The following is a 15,208-nucleotide window of genomic DNA, read 5'->3' on the forward strand; positions in this document are numbered from 1 at the left end:
GCAGAAGTAGCTCTTAAATTTAGCAAAGCAGACTTCAGAAAATGTAATGTATCCCATTATCAGGGATAAAATGGGGATTCTGTAATAATAAAGGGTTTATTTCTCCAAGAAGACATAACAGTCCTAAACATATATGTCCTAACAACAAAACATCAAAATATGTGAGGCAAAATCTGATGGAACTAAAAAGAGAGACAAATTTATTTTGGATGGAGACTTAAAAATCCTTTCAGCAGTTGATAGCTCAAACAGGCAGAATATTAATAAGGATATAGTTAACCTGTATAGCATTGTCAATACTATAATACTATTAATACCTGTATAGTATTGTCAATCACCATGATCAAATTGACTTTTGTAGAAATTTCATGCAGTAACAGCAGAATACATATGCTTAAGTTCACATGGAACATTCATCAAAATTAGACACATTTTGGCATCCAAAACACACCTTAAGAAACTTAAAAGAATATAAGTCATACAAAGTATGTTTTCAGACCACAGAACTAAAGTAGAAATCGGTAACAATCAATAATCAATAGTTAAAAATCCAAAAATAGTTGGAAATTAAACAGTGTACTCCTAAATAACACATGGTTTAAAGAATTCCCAAGGAAAGTTACTGAGAAATATTTTAAACTAAATGAAAATTAAAATACAACTTACAGAATTTGTAGGATGAGGCAAAAACATTGCCTAGAGGGAAATTTATAACATTAGATGTGTATATTAGAAAAGGAGAATTATCTAAAATTAATCATCTCAGCTTCTACTTTAGGAAGGTAGAGAAAGAAGAACAATTCAAGCCTAAGGTAAGCAGAACAACAACAACAGCAAAAATCAGAGCAGAAATCAATGAAATTGAAAACAAAGCAATGGAGAAATGGAAAAACCCTGAAAGCTGCTTTTTTTATTTGTAAAAATCAATAAAATTGATAAACCTCTAGACAGACTAACCAAGAATAAAAGATAAAAGACATAAATTAGCCTGACCTGTGGTGGCGCAGTATATAAAGTATTGACCTGGATTGCTGAGGTAGCTAGTTCAAAAAAATCCCTGGGCTTGCCTGGTCAAGGCACATATGGGAGTTGATGCTTCCTGCTCCTCCCCCCTTCTCTTTCTCTCTCTCTTGCTTTTCCCCCCTCTCTATAAAAATCAATAAATAAAATCTAAAACATAAAAAAAGACAAATTAACTGTCATAAATGAAAGAGGGGAATCATTTTTATGAACATTAAAATGATAGTAAAGGAATACACTACTGTATGCCCACAATTTGTTAACTTAAATAGATCAATTCTGTGAAAGATACAATCAACTGAAACTCACATAAGAAAGAAAGGTCTTCTTAGGTCTAAAACCAGTGAAGAAATTATTTTAATTTAATTTATTTTATGAAATATTTTATTATAGAATGTTATAAAATAATCATTATTTATTTAAAAAATTGTTAATTAAACACACTCATAACCTTCTAAAAAGGAAATTCAGCTCTAGATGATTTCACTGATGAAGTCTAACATTTTTTCTTTTTTTAAATTGAATTTTTGGGGTAACACTGCATAAAATTATATAAGTTTCAGTTGGCAATTCTATAATACATCATCTGTATATTGTGTTGTGTGTTCACCAGAATTCTACCAAACATTTAAGGAAGAAATAATACCAGTTCTCTAGTCTCTTCCAGAAAATAATAGACTCTGTGAGACCATCATTACCCTAATACCAAATCTAGATAAGGACATTAAAAGAAAGGAAAACTATATAGATCAGTATCACTCAGGAACACAGATCTTCAACAACATATTAGCAAAATGAGGCCAACAATGTATAAAAATAATTGTATATCACAACCAAGTAGAATTCACTTTAGAGATTCAAGCCTGGTTCAATGTAATGTAATCCACTGTATCAATACCCTAAAAAAGAAAACTCATGTGATCATATCAGTTGATACAGATTAGGCATTTTACAATTTCAACATCAATTCATAATCAAAATTCTCAGCAAACATGGAATAGAGGAGAACATCCTCAGCTTGATAAAGAACGTCTATAAACAATCTAACATACTTTTGATGAAAAATGATGCTTTTCCTTGAAGTTCCCCTTAAGAACAAGGAAGGATGTTTCTCACAACTCCTGTTCAACATTGTACTGGAAATCCTAGCTGGTGCAGTAAGACAAGAAAAGGAAATAAAATGTATACATTTGAGAACTGTGGTAGGCTAATAATGGCTCCCAAACATATGTCCATGTTCTAATTCCCAGAACCTGTTAGTATTACCTTTTTTTGGAAAAAAGGAGTTTTGCAGATGTGGTTATATTAAGGCTCTTGAGATGAAGTGATCCTTCTGGATTATCCAAGTGGGTCCTAAATACCATCACAAATATTCTTATAAGAGAGAGGCAGAGGAAGATTAAGTCACACATAGAAGAGAAGGCTGTGTGAAAATGGAGGCAGAGATTAGAACGATGCAGCCAGAGGTTCTGGCAGCCATAGGAAGTTGGAAGAGTCAAGGAGCAGATTTTCCCTAGAGCCTCTGCAGCAAGTGCTGTTCTGCTGGCATTTTGATTTTGTACTCCTTGGCCTCCAGAATTGTGAAAATAAAATTCTGTTGCTTTAAGCTACCAAATGTGTTATAACTTATTATAACACCCACAAGAAATTACTACAGGAAGAAAGGTATAAAACTGTCTTTGTTCATAGATGACATGATTGTCTATGGAGGAAATCCCACCCCTCCCAAACTAATAAACTCCTGCAACTACTGAGTTTACTAAGGTTTCCTGATATAAGGTTAAGATACTAAAGTGTATTGCTTTTCTATTTAGCAGCAATAAACTGGAATTTGAAATTTCATAATCTACCACGTACAATAGCAATTCATAAGTGAAAACAAGTATAATCTAACAAAAATATGTACAAGATCTATATGCACATCTATTTGGTTGGCTACGATCCGAAAATTGACAATACAAATTGCTGGTGAGAACGTAGAGTAACAGGAACACTCATTCATTGCTGTTGGGAGTGCAGAATGTTACAACTGCTTTTGGAGACAGTATAGCAGTTTCTATCAAACTAAATATGGTTTTTCCATACAGTCTGGCAATTGTCCTCTCAACATTTATCCAACTGATTTGAAAACTTTTGTCCACACAAAAAAACTGCATGTGAATGTTTATAGCAGCTTTATGATAGTTGCCCCAAACTAGAAGCAACCAATTATTCTTTTTCTTTTTATTCTTTAATAGATGAATGGATAAACAAACAGTGGTACATCTATATACTGGAATAATATTAAGTAATAAAAAGAAATGAACTAAGAAATATTGAAATGACATGAGTTAACCTTAAATGCATATTGCCAGTGAAAGAAGCAAGTCTGAAAGGCTGTTTGAGTCCCATGATATGACACTCTGAAGAAAACAAAACTATTGAGATAGTAAAAAGATCTGTGGTTGCCTATGGGAAGGGGAGATGAAAATGTGAAGTACAGGAAAATTTTCTAGAGTGGTTAAAATATTCCACATGATACTGTAATGATGGATACACGAAACATTATTCATTTGTTAAAAGAAGTTTTGGCCCCGACTGGCTGGCTCGGTGGATAGAGAGGCATCCTGGTGTGCGGATGTCTCAGGCCCGATCTCCAGTCAGGGCACATATGACAGGCAGTCAGTGAGTGTACAGCCAAGTGGAACAAATAAGTGGAACGAGTTGATGCCTTTCCCTCTCTCCCTCTTCCCACTTCTTATTTCTCCCTCCTCCTATCTGTCTGTCTCTCTCAAATCAATGGAAAACAAACAAACAAACAACTTGAAGTTTCCCTTGAGAGTGTTTTCGTGTATAATGTATATACACGAAAACAAATGAACAAACAAAAAACATTAAGAAGGTCACGGGATTCCAGGATAGAATGCAGACTGTGAAACAACCTCACTGAATTCAGGAGCTGGGGAAAAATACTGCTGACCTAAGTGACTTCATAAATGAGTATAGTCTATAAAGCTAAAGGCAAGTGAACTGCACATTAGCACTGCACTGGAGCTGATAAAGTTGTTTCCATTGATGGTATGGTTAACAATTCTGATAGCACTGTACGTGGTTACTGGGTGTGAAAAATCAAATAAATGAATGGCAGATGGCAGGTGCCAGGTTTCTCACTGTTGGAGTGGAAGTTTACAAATACTCAGGTGAGAGGGCTAGAATGGTCCATGTGGTAAGGAGTCAAGAATTAGAGACATCAGCATAACTCGTGTGTAGTTGAGTAGAGATGTAGATATGGAATTATTGATAGATATGTGCATATAAATGGGTTAGTATACATGCATATTTTTTTTTTTTGCTGAGTCAGCTGAGAGGGCCTAAAATCAAGATTCAGAATAACAATGAGTACACCTAGCACCAAGATCTTGGTTTCCAATACCATTCTCTAGTAAAAGAAACCAGGGCTTTTTGGAGAAGTAGCTTATTCCCGGACAGAATACATACAAGGGGCAGAAAACATACAAGGTGGCCTAGAACATTTGTTAACAGAAAATGCTTGAGAAACAAAAAGTCTACACGGTGGGGGTGTGCAAAAGAATGCAGGAGGCAACATAAAGAGCTCTCAATGGCTGAAGTTAAACCACTTGAGCAACAGAATAAAGTAAATCTGGATTATAAACCCAAGTATAAAATAAATACCTTTTGAGTCTATACTAATATAAATAAATGATTCTAAGTGAATGATGAATTAATGAAGAAACCAATCTCTCATACAAACAGTCTGAATAGTTTATGTAATGATTCTCCTGTAAAGGAGGTGGATTATAACTCCCTATTTCTTAAGTGTTAGATACACATAAGGACTTCTTTCCAAATAGTACAATACTGGAAATAGGAAGGGGGGCACACTTTACAGTGGAGAAACCTGGCAAATACTGCCTCTACCAAGTGGTCAAGGTCAGTATCAGCCAGTGGTAAGTCAAGTTGACAGTATATACCTTTGATGTGATGTTGTGGAAATGGCACATTAGCTCTATAATATTCCTCCCCAGGAACCCATAACTCCAGTATAATTATGTGAAAATCCCAAATGAGGAAAATTTTACAAAATACCCAACCAGTACACCTCAAAACTGTTAAAGTCATCAAAATAAGAAAAGTTAAGAAAATGTCACATCTATCTAATAAATATATTTTGTGACAGAAACGGGGGGGGGGGGACAGATAGGAACAGACAAAGAGGAAGGGAGAGAGATGAGAAGCACCAATTCTTTGTTGCGCACCTTTGTTGTTCATTGATTGCTTTCTCATATGTGCCTTGACCAGGGGCTACAGCCGACTGAGTGACCCCTTGCTCAAGCCAATGACCTTGGGCTTAAGCTGGTGAGCCTTGCTCAAACCAATGAGCCCGTGCTCAAGCTGGCAACCTCGGGGTTTTGAACGTGGGTCCTCTGCGTCCCAGTCCATTGCTCTATCCACTGCACCACCACCTGGTCAGAAAATGTTACATCTAAAAGGAGCCTATGGAGACATGACAAGTGTATTATATTTAGTATCCTGAATTAGATTGAATTCTGAGTAAAAAATTAAGGAAATCTAAAGTATAGATTTTGGTTAATAATTATAACTATTGACTCAATTGTAAGTAATGTACCATAGTAGTGTAAGTTGTTAATAATAGGAGAAAATGGGTATGAGATATATGGGGAAACTCTCTGTACTATCTTCACAATATTTCTCTACATCTAAATCTGGTCTAAAATTGGCCTGACCTGTGGTGGCGCAGTGGATAAAGCGTCGACCTGGAAATGCTGACGTCACCGGTTCAAAACCCTGGGCTTGCCAGGTCAAGGCACATATGGGAGTTGATGCTTCCAGCTCCTCCCCCCTTCTCTCTCTGTCTCTCCTCTCTCTGTCTCTCCCTCTCCTCTATAAAATGAATAATAAAAAAAAATTAAATCTGGTCTAAAATTAAAAGTATATTTAAAAATAAAACAATATTTTCTTCTGAGTCACCTGCCAGTCTTTGATAGTGGACCTAGAAAGAAACCCCAAACTGTCTTCCCTTTCCCATTAATCAGTTAAAGGTGGAAAATAGTCTGCTTTTTCTTGGTAGTTTTGGCTGGCCGGCCGTCCATCCATCCATCCATCTATCTAAAATTTATTTATTAAGCTTCTCATATATGTTAAACCCTAGGGACTGGCATAAGAAAGATATAGGGCCTGCCCCAAGAAATGCTTACAATACAGTCAACAAAGGGGGGCAGACAGACAAATAATGTGTAGGCCACTGTTGCTACTCCCGGATTATTGCTGCTACCTTGGTAGGTGTTCTACTGGGCTCCTCTCAGAGATATTAGGAGAGGCTCCTCCCTTACCGTGCCTCCAGAAACCTCGAACAGAATTTGGCTCTTTTGGTTAACTTTAGAAGGTGTGCTTTTTAAGTGACCATACCTTTTTTTTTTTTAGGCCAACAAATGTGGTTTCTGTCTTTTATATTAATAATCTTCTCCAAGATGCTTAAAAGAATTCAGGTGATACATAGCACTGTATCTAAAAGTCTTCTAGTGAATCCAAAGACAGTGTCACATATTAGAAAACATGTCTTGGTCTCGTGAATTCTTTTGGGATGTTCCCCTCACCTTCTTAAATCTGTTTGGAGGCTTTGATCTATTCTCTTTGATTGTCTTCTGATGCTGTAGGAGCCAGGTTCTATAGTCATTCATTCACTTATTAATCAACCTGACGCATGCCCACTTCAGGGCTTTTGCACTTGCTTTTTCCCGGCTTTTGAGGCTCTTTTCACAGATTCCCTTTATTCAGTCTCAGAATGTCACTCATCAGAGATGCTTTTATGAGAACTCTATTTAAATAAATATAGCTACCTCTCCCCAAATCCATCATTCTCTCTCATTACTTTGCTTATTTTATCTCATAGCACTTATCTCCCCTGGCTTTTGTTATATATTAATTTGTTTATTGTCTTTCTCTTCTGGAAATTTTCACAAGGACAGGAACTTTGTCTATTTTGTTTAGTGGTCTATTCCCAGCATCTAGAACACTCTAGACGTAGTAAATACTTAGCGAGTATTTGTTGAATGAATGTGTGTGTGTGTGCCAAGTATGTCTCTTTCTCCTACATGGGCCTACCTACAGACCCAAAGAAAAGAAGGCTTCCAATCGCCTGTTCCTATATGCCAGAATTCCTATGGTATTTCTACAGATTGCAACCCTACTCTCTTCGCTCTGTTCATACTTGTATGACACTTGACATTTTTACATAAAATGTCTCTTTTTGATTTCTTGAATAATACTATGAAGCCAGTAAGAATTTGTGATCTGTTTTACAAATGAGAGAGAATAGGAGATGGAATTTGCAGGGTTAGTTTCAGAGCCAGAGCCAGAGCCAGAGCCAGAATCCATATCTGCTGACTTCTTGCTCATTGGGTGATTATCCAGGATTGTGTTTCATCTCCACTTGCATGTAGAATGTATGTGGTTTTGAGGGCAAGTGTTTGAATGATTTGTTTTTTTTTTTTTTTTCATGATGCTTTACACACAGTGCACTTACTAAAGGTATATTGATTTGAAACTTTCGATCCACAGAATAGTCGTGGAAGTATCTTTCCCAATTAAAACTAGAGCGGAGAGTTTTGGCCACTCTTTTCCTTGACTTCCATTGACCCCTTTCTTGATATGTGGAGAGGATCTCAGAGATTTGCCATATCTCTGGATCTACAGATTCAGTGGGCTAGGGCCATAAATTTGCATAGGAATCACCCAGGAGCCCTGTTGAGACTCAGATTCAGATTCAGTTGGTCTAGTGTAGGGCTGAGAAACCTGCATTTTTACCAAGCTGCCTGGCGGTGCCCATGCTGCTGGCCTGTGGTTCACACTTGGTGTGTTTTGGGAATAGGTAACCACATGAAAGAATCTCTATTTGGCTATCTCACTCTGTGACCCTAGATAAATTTCTGTAGACACGATAGCATATTGGGTAAGCTGTATTGCTTTGGTTAAAATCCTACCTCCTCTGCTTACTATGTAATTTCAAGCAAGTGACTTAACTTTTTGTGCCTCAATTCCCTCTTTAAAAATGGGGATCATTTCAGTACTTAACTTTTACAGTTGTCACGAGGATTGACTGCCTTAATACTCTCAGCGCACCTAGCAGAATGCATGGTACATTGCCCCCAGTGAATCTCAACTGTTCCTATCATCATTCCTTTGTCTCCTCTGGGTTAATCTCTTAAACCACATCAATAGATACAAGATATCTTTGAGAGACAGGAAGTTGTTTAAAATATTTGCAAGTTATGAGATAGCTTGGTGTCTTTCATGAAGATCCTAATCTAGTTGGAAGACTGCTTTCATTACCAAACAACCTCAGTAGAGATCAGTTCATGGTGATTCGTCTTATGTTGTCATAGCTGGAATGTGTACAGTACTTCCTCCAAACATAAGGAAATGAGGGGAAAAAGGAGTTGGCATTCCAGTTTTGTAGTAAAGTGTTGTATGATATGTTAAGCACAAGGAATACAATTGTTTTATTCATCTCAGTTATGTATTAAATAAAGCAACTTGATTTAAATTGGTGATATGAAAATATAAGGGAAGAACCCCAGGGGTCTGTGAGAATCCATTTGTTGCTTAATTTAATTCATCTTATAATAAGGAGAAGAAAAAGTATAGAAAGAATTATTTTAAAGGGAGAATTTTTTTTTCAACTAATTCATGAAAAATAAGGTGTTCCTCAGGGAAAACAATTTACACAACTCATTTCTTCCACTGACTCAAAAATGTAAAAAGAATGTTTTAAAATTAACATGTGGTGTTTCTTTCTTTTGTTTTAGGATCAGATTTTATTAAGACGTCTACTGGAAAAGAAACGGTCAATGCCACCTTCCCGGTAGCCATAGTAATGCTACGGTCCATTAGAGATTTCTTCTGGAAAACTGGAAACAAGGTATATTATTGCCAGCAAATCTTTCTTCAGAGTAAAGATAATGTTATTTATAAGACTAGTTCCAGCCACGTAACTGTCTTTACATGCAGAAGTGTGAATGAGTTCCCCTTATTAAGATAAATGTTTAATTTACCCTTCATTACAAAAGGACACATTCCTGGAGAAAAATGTGCAGTTAGCAGAAAGTGAGTGTGAGTGTGGGAGCAAGTATGTGTGATCAAGATGTAAACTTACTCTATGTCCTTTTATTAACTGAAGACAATTTTATCACTGACAAGAAATTGCTAAATGGGTTCTTTAACAAACTAATTCTGCGGCAACGCGAAGGCTTTCTGGTCAGGCGTTGGCCAGCAAAAACAGGTTAATGCAGAAATTAAACTTCCTTGAGGAATGGAAAGAATTGCAGAGTAACATTTATTGAATGATAAGCTGTGGTGGTGATATGAAAAGTATGCAATATAATGGGAAATAATCTTTTCCTGTCATTATTGAAGGACACACATAAATTGGTTTTTCTGTTGGGAAACCCCCGGTCCAGAAAAACTTATTACTTTTAATAATATGAGGTGAAGAGAAAATTCTTGAGGAGATGAACTTATTAAACAAAATAATGAAATGCTGTGAAACAGCAGGGAAAAGGTAGCTAGACGTTATATAGCTCTTGAATTAAATATCCATTTTTGCGTTTTATGGCAGTTAGATGTGCTCTTTGGAAGACTGTTAAGCTGAGGAGGGTATATGCTAGCTTTTGTCAGCTTTTCGAAAAATAATACATATTTTTTGAAACATGAAGTTAAAAGGAAAATGCGTATAAGGTGTTTTTTTAAATGAGTTTGGATTTTCCTTTTCATTTCAAGTTGCTTGTTTAGTTGCAAATTATCTCAAAGGATTTTTTTTTTTTATATCATTGGAGGGAAAGGTAATTTTTTTTTAAATGAAGCTTTCTCTTCCTCAGAAGACATCTTTTAAAACCAATCTCTTGATTTCTGCTGAATAGAAACCCCCCAGAAGATTTTTAATCTTTTACCATCTGGACGTGATGATGTTATATGTGACTGTAGCTTTAGTTTATTTTGGAATCGGAGACCTTTTTTAGAATGTACTGAGTGTGAGAGGAAATGAACTCCCTCCAGAATTTTCTCCTTCAGAATAACTTCATATCTTAAAAAAGTACAAATAAGTTAAGTAACTATTGTGAACTACATATGAAAGTTGACCCAGCTTGAACAGCCTCTACTTGGTAGCCTTTGCGCAGTGATCCAAGTTTTAAAAAACTAAGTAAAACTATAAAAAAAAAATGAGAGAACTCTATCTTTGCCTGCCCCCACCCCTTTGAGTGAGTGGGCCCAACCACCTACTAGCACATACTAGACCAGCCCTTCTTATTCTCAGCCCAAGAACATCCAGATAGATATGAAGCCTTTTTACACTTGTCGAAGCCGGGGCCCTCATCTCTGCATTGTTACCAGGGGTAGTCCTCAGCCATCTCCACGTTTCATAAGCTCCATAGTTGGGACTAAAACTCTCCACTGGGAACTCAATCCTGTTCTAGTGTCAACAAATATTCATGGAGTTGTTAAGTGTGTGCTGTGGTAATCTAGGTGACCTGACAGGGATACAGAAACAAACAAGCCCCTTCCCAGGAGATCCCTTCGACAGCCAGCAAAGAATTCCAATAAAAGTCTGAAGTGCTCAGTGGTTCTAGACCAGAGGAGAGAGCGAGGGACATTTTGTTGTCTTTCAACACTTTCTTTTTTTAATTGTGTTGACTCCTCAGCTCATCAACAAAGTTCATCCCAGTTTTATCAGGCTACGAAACAGATACAAGTCCAACTGCACTCGTTGTCATCACGTGTGATTTCGCACAGCGAGGCGCTGTGTGGGTATCTCACACATCCTTTCATGTTGTTGACAGGTTGCCCGGGCAGCCCATAGACTGTAAAGTTTCTTGATTTAAGGGGCGTTTTAAAATGTGATCAGCCCCCTTCCAGATCGTGATTAGTGTCACTCCTGAGAAGCAGAGGTTTAATATTTCATAACGGATTTCATTGCAGATTTATGTTTTCCATATTCTCTCCCTTAAGAAAAAAGTACAGACTTAGACTAGAAACTGTCATCAGAAGCATTGCCAAACAGACTTGCTGACACAACTGAGTTATATAGGAAAATCTATATGCAGCGCTGCCTAATTGATAGATGTGCTCCTGTGATTAACATATATGCTAATATCAGCTAATTGATTTTTTTTTTTTGCCTCTTCCCAATAAATAACCTCATTCCACTTATCTCCCCTCCTCCCTCAACTCCCCTCACTCTTACAGAGTCATTGGGGTCCCAAAGCAATAGGCAGATGTGGTAAGAATCCCTACACAGCTGCTGCTTAGCTGCGTGACGTCATGTGACTGAGGCAGGGGAACCAGTTGGGAGACCTTTACTGATAATCCTTGTGAGAACTGACGAGGGTCTAAACTAAAACAGTGAACATGAGAGTAGATGGGAAAGTGAGGGGTGGACATAGAGACACGAAGAAGGTAGGATGGGTCGGATTTGACTGTTGATCGATTGGGTGTGATAGTGAGGTTTCTAGCTTGGCTTGATAACGGAGCCATTCATTTATTATTGTCTTCCTTGTCTAGTGTTCTGTTAGCAGTCACCCCTTGCTGGTGCTGCCTATGGAACCCACAGCTCTGAGTGGTCCAGTGCATGAGCTTTTGTACTTGGGCCATGGGGCGTTTTCATGATTGCTGCCATCTCTAGAGTCTCTAGTCTCCTGGATAGTCAAGTTCCTGAGACAAGTGAATCCAGATAAGCAGGTTTTACTATATATAGATCACATTTATCACTTTCTAATGGACTTGGGGACATAATTTGTAAACATCAGATATTGGCTGAATCATGCTGTTTTATGGTCACCTTCAAAGGCTACTGAAGTGTGAAGAGCCCCTACACTGTCTTTTCTTACCATGCTCATTTAACTGGTCTGGCTGCTTTATATAACTCTGTCTACTTACAACTTAGGGGGAAAAGGTCCCTGCAGTTATGCTGATTAAAACAACGGTCAACTCTCCTTGCTGATTGCTGCCAGTTTGGTTACTGTGACCTCGCTGATTTGCTCCTCTTGTTTTAAATACACAGATATGTGTCTTTTGCACCTTGAGATAGAGGGCTGAAAGGTGTCTATACAGGCTTACTTGTAGAAATGAATGAAGGAGCTTTCGTGATTGATTTTCCTGTTTATTGACACTTCTTTTGTTTATTCCAGGTTCACAGCTGTAGTGTAGATGGTGGAGGTTTATGACTTTCCAATAAGTGCAATGTTAATGAGGGTTATTAACTCTCATTAGTATCTCCTCAGAAGCAGTGACTTTCCTCCCATTAATCTTAGAAAAGTCATTTTATAGTATTAATGGATGTGAGTCTGTGATCTAAGTTCTTTTGCAGGGTGAACTAAAATAGACAAAAAAAAAAAAAGAAAGTGAAAGAATCAAGACCTGTATTTGTGCAGTACCATTGTGAAAAGTCATCCAGTAACAATAAACCTTGTTCTCTGTCCTACCTTTCTCTTTTAGGTAGGCTTTAAACCAGCAGGAGGCATCCGCAGTGCGAAGGATTCTCTGGCTTGGCTCTCTCTCATAAAGGAGGAACTAGGAGACGAGTGGCTCAAGCCAGAACTCTTTCGAATAGGTGCCAGCGCTCTGCTGTCGGACATTGAGAGACAGGTGAGTGGTGGACCATTGTCCTTGGAGCAAACTAAAGGGTGTTTGGGAGAAAGAAGTGAAAAGTCACCTCTAGGGCTATGAGAACTAGAGATGAAAACTCATCTGATTTATGCCATCATCCCCAAACCTCTGCCTTCTTTTAAGCAAGCTTTTACCTGAAATAAATACATTGATTGGAGATTTTGCTGAAGTGTGGAATAGTGGGGACTTTATAATGAAATGTTAATTAAAATTATAAATGACTCTATAATAGCATAATTATTAATTGATATGCGTAATGACCTAATAATTATTAACAAAACTGCTTTCCTCGCAGATTTATCATCACGTGACTGGAAGATATGCAGCTTATCATGATCTTCCAATGGCTTGAATCAGCAACGAAGTCTAGGACAGTTTTTGTTTTTACAACATTTAAAAATTATTTTTCTACATAATTACTAAAATTATTTGATTTAAAAATGGAGGAATAGGTAACTGACTTTTTTCCCTTAAAATTTCCATTGAATTTAAATCAAAGAATGAAAGAAAAATACCAGCTAATCCACACCTGGTACTTTACAGGTATATCTGAAATGATCTTAATTACTTGATCTGCACTGTTTATTTTGTGAAGGTTTTCTCTTAAGAACTCTTGAGTAAAATGTTAGTGATAGCTTTGACAACAGTAAATTCTAAGGACAAAAATGTTAAACTGCCCAGGAAACGTGTTCTAGCAAAAGGCAGTGCGGTGTCCCTGACCTGCCGCGGAGCTCGCCGGGTGGGAGTCGCTGGCTTGGCTCCAATCTCCTACCGTGAAAACCCACCCTTCCTTTGCCACAGATATGCTCTTTTATTAATTGGCTTGTTAATGAAATTTCTGTCATTGTTATATGAAACTATGAATATCACTGATTTTTTTAATAAAAGAATCTCTGTAGTTGTGTATTTTATTAACTTTAAATTGTAACAGTACATACTGAAAAATTAAACCGTGTGACATATAAAGAGGTTTTATCAGTGATTTTTCTAAATCCTGAATCTCTCTAGCTGTCTCAGATAAAGCATTCCAGTACATTAGTAATGACTACAACTTGTGTATATATTCTGAAACTTTGAAGATTTTTCTGGTATAGTGACTAAGGGTAAAAGAGCAGATACCTACAGAGCAATTAGTAAGTAATAAACTCTTTACATATATCAGATTATTTCATCGTTATTATGTAAGCGCATTGAGGTTTTAAAACCTTACAACAGACCCTGGCCGGTTGGCTCAGCGGTAGAGCCTCGGCCTAGCGTGCGGAGGACCCGGGTTCGATTTCCGGCCAGGGCACACAGGAGAAGCGCCCATCTGCTTCTCCACCCCTCCACGGCACCTTCCTCTCTGTCTCTCTCTTCCCCTCCCGCAGCCAAGGCTCCATTGGAGCAAAGATGGCCCGGGCGCTGGGGATGGCTCTGTGGCCTCTGCCTCAGGCGCTAGAGTGGCTCTGGTCGCAATATGGCGACGCCCAGGATGGGCAGAGCATCGCCCCCTGGTGGGCAGAGCTTCGCCCCTGGTGGGCGTGCCGGGTGGATCCCGGTCGGGCGCATGCGGGAGTCTGTCTGTCTCTCCCTATTTCCAGCTTCAGAAAAATGCAAAAAAAACCCAAAAAAAACCTTGCAACAAAATCATCCTTTTATACAGATGAGGGACTGAGGCACAGAGAGCTTGAGTAACTTGCCAAAGGTCAGAGAGCTCAAGATGCAGTTCAGAACCAAGGCCAGGTGGAGCCTGGCTCCTACGTGTGTGCAGTCCCTCCTGTGAGCCCCCGTCCCTCGAGCACAGACCCTGAAGCGGGCTCACTGTCAGCTATGCAGATGACAGTCTGCGTGCAGTCTGCTGCTGACTTCCTTTGCCCGCTGAGGTGCTTGCTAGCACCTTTACCACATTATAGAACCAATTTTTTTAAATGGTAGTTTTTATGGAGTCTTTTCCTTCCGGAATGAATCTCCGGGTACTCATAAAGGAGAAACCCCGGACTGGGAATCAGTTGTGGTTGCATTTCTCATATGATGAGTTCTGGTCCGGCCTCTTCCTCTTTCAAGCTTTGTGACCTTGGTTTAGTCAGTTCACATCTCTGGCTGGACCTCAGTGTCTTCATCTGAAAAAAGAAAGGATTGAGGAAGGTGATACCAAGCTTCTTTCAGCCCTAAAAGTAGAACACCCCAAAGAAAATTATAACAAATCAATGAAAATATTTTATGGCTGTAAAGAGAAAAATTTATTGTTGCAATCGAAATTAGAATTTGCCTCAGGAGTTAATTAGGCAAGTCCCCCAAAGCATATCTCTAACTGCAGATGAAATTACTAAAATAAGAAGGGAAAAGTAATCCTGCTATCCTCCAACACCTTAGCAGAAAGCTGACTTTTGACATATGCCTTTGGATGTGGTCCATGGCCCTGAATGCCACATCCACTTCCATAACATGCTGGCCCAGGTGCCCACCAGCACAATGGTCAGTCAGCTTTGGAGAAGAAACTTTGCAGAAAATAATTATACTCTATCACCTT

General features: G+C 38.2%; 1 protein-coding gene across 1 annotated transcript in view; it reads left to right on the forward strand.

Moving 5' to 3' along the window:
* Positions 1 to 13,665, forward strand: part of DERA (deoxyribose-phosphate aldolase) — a 141,514-nt gene extending 127,849 nt beyond the window's left edge. The window contains exons 7-9 of the mRNA XM_066264551.1: positions 8,847 to 8,959; positions 12,529 to 12,678; positions 12,995 to 13,665. Of these exons, the coding sequence (XP_066120648.1) occupies positions 8,847 to 8,959; positions 12,529 to 12,678; positions 12,995 to 13,051 (320 nt within the window). The 3' untranslated portion in view covers positions 13,052 to 13,665. The remainder of the gene's footprint in view (positions 1 to 8,846; positions 8,960 to 12,528; positions 12,679 to 12,994) is intronic.
* Positions 13,666 to 15,208: the final 1,543 nt, after the last annotated feature.

This window comes from Saccopteryx bilineata, chromosome 1, assembly GCF_036850765.1.
Source record: "Saccopteryx bilineata isolate mSacBil1 chromosome 1, mSacBil1_pri_phased_curated, whole genome shotgun sequence".
NCBI lineage: Eukaryota > Metazoa > Chordata > Mammalia > Chiroptera > Emballonuridae > Saccopteryx > Saccopteryx bilineata.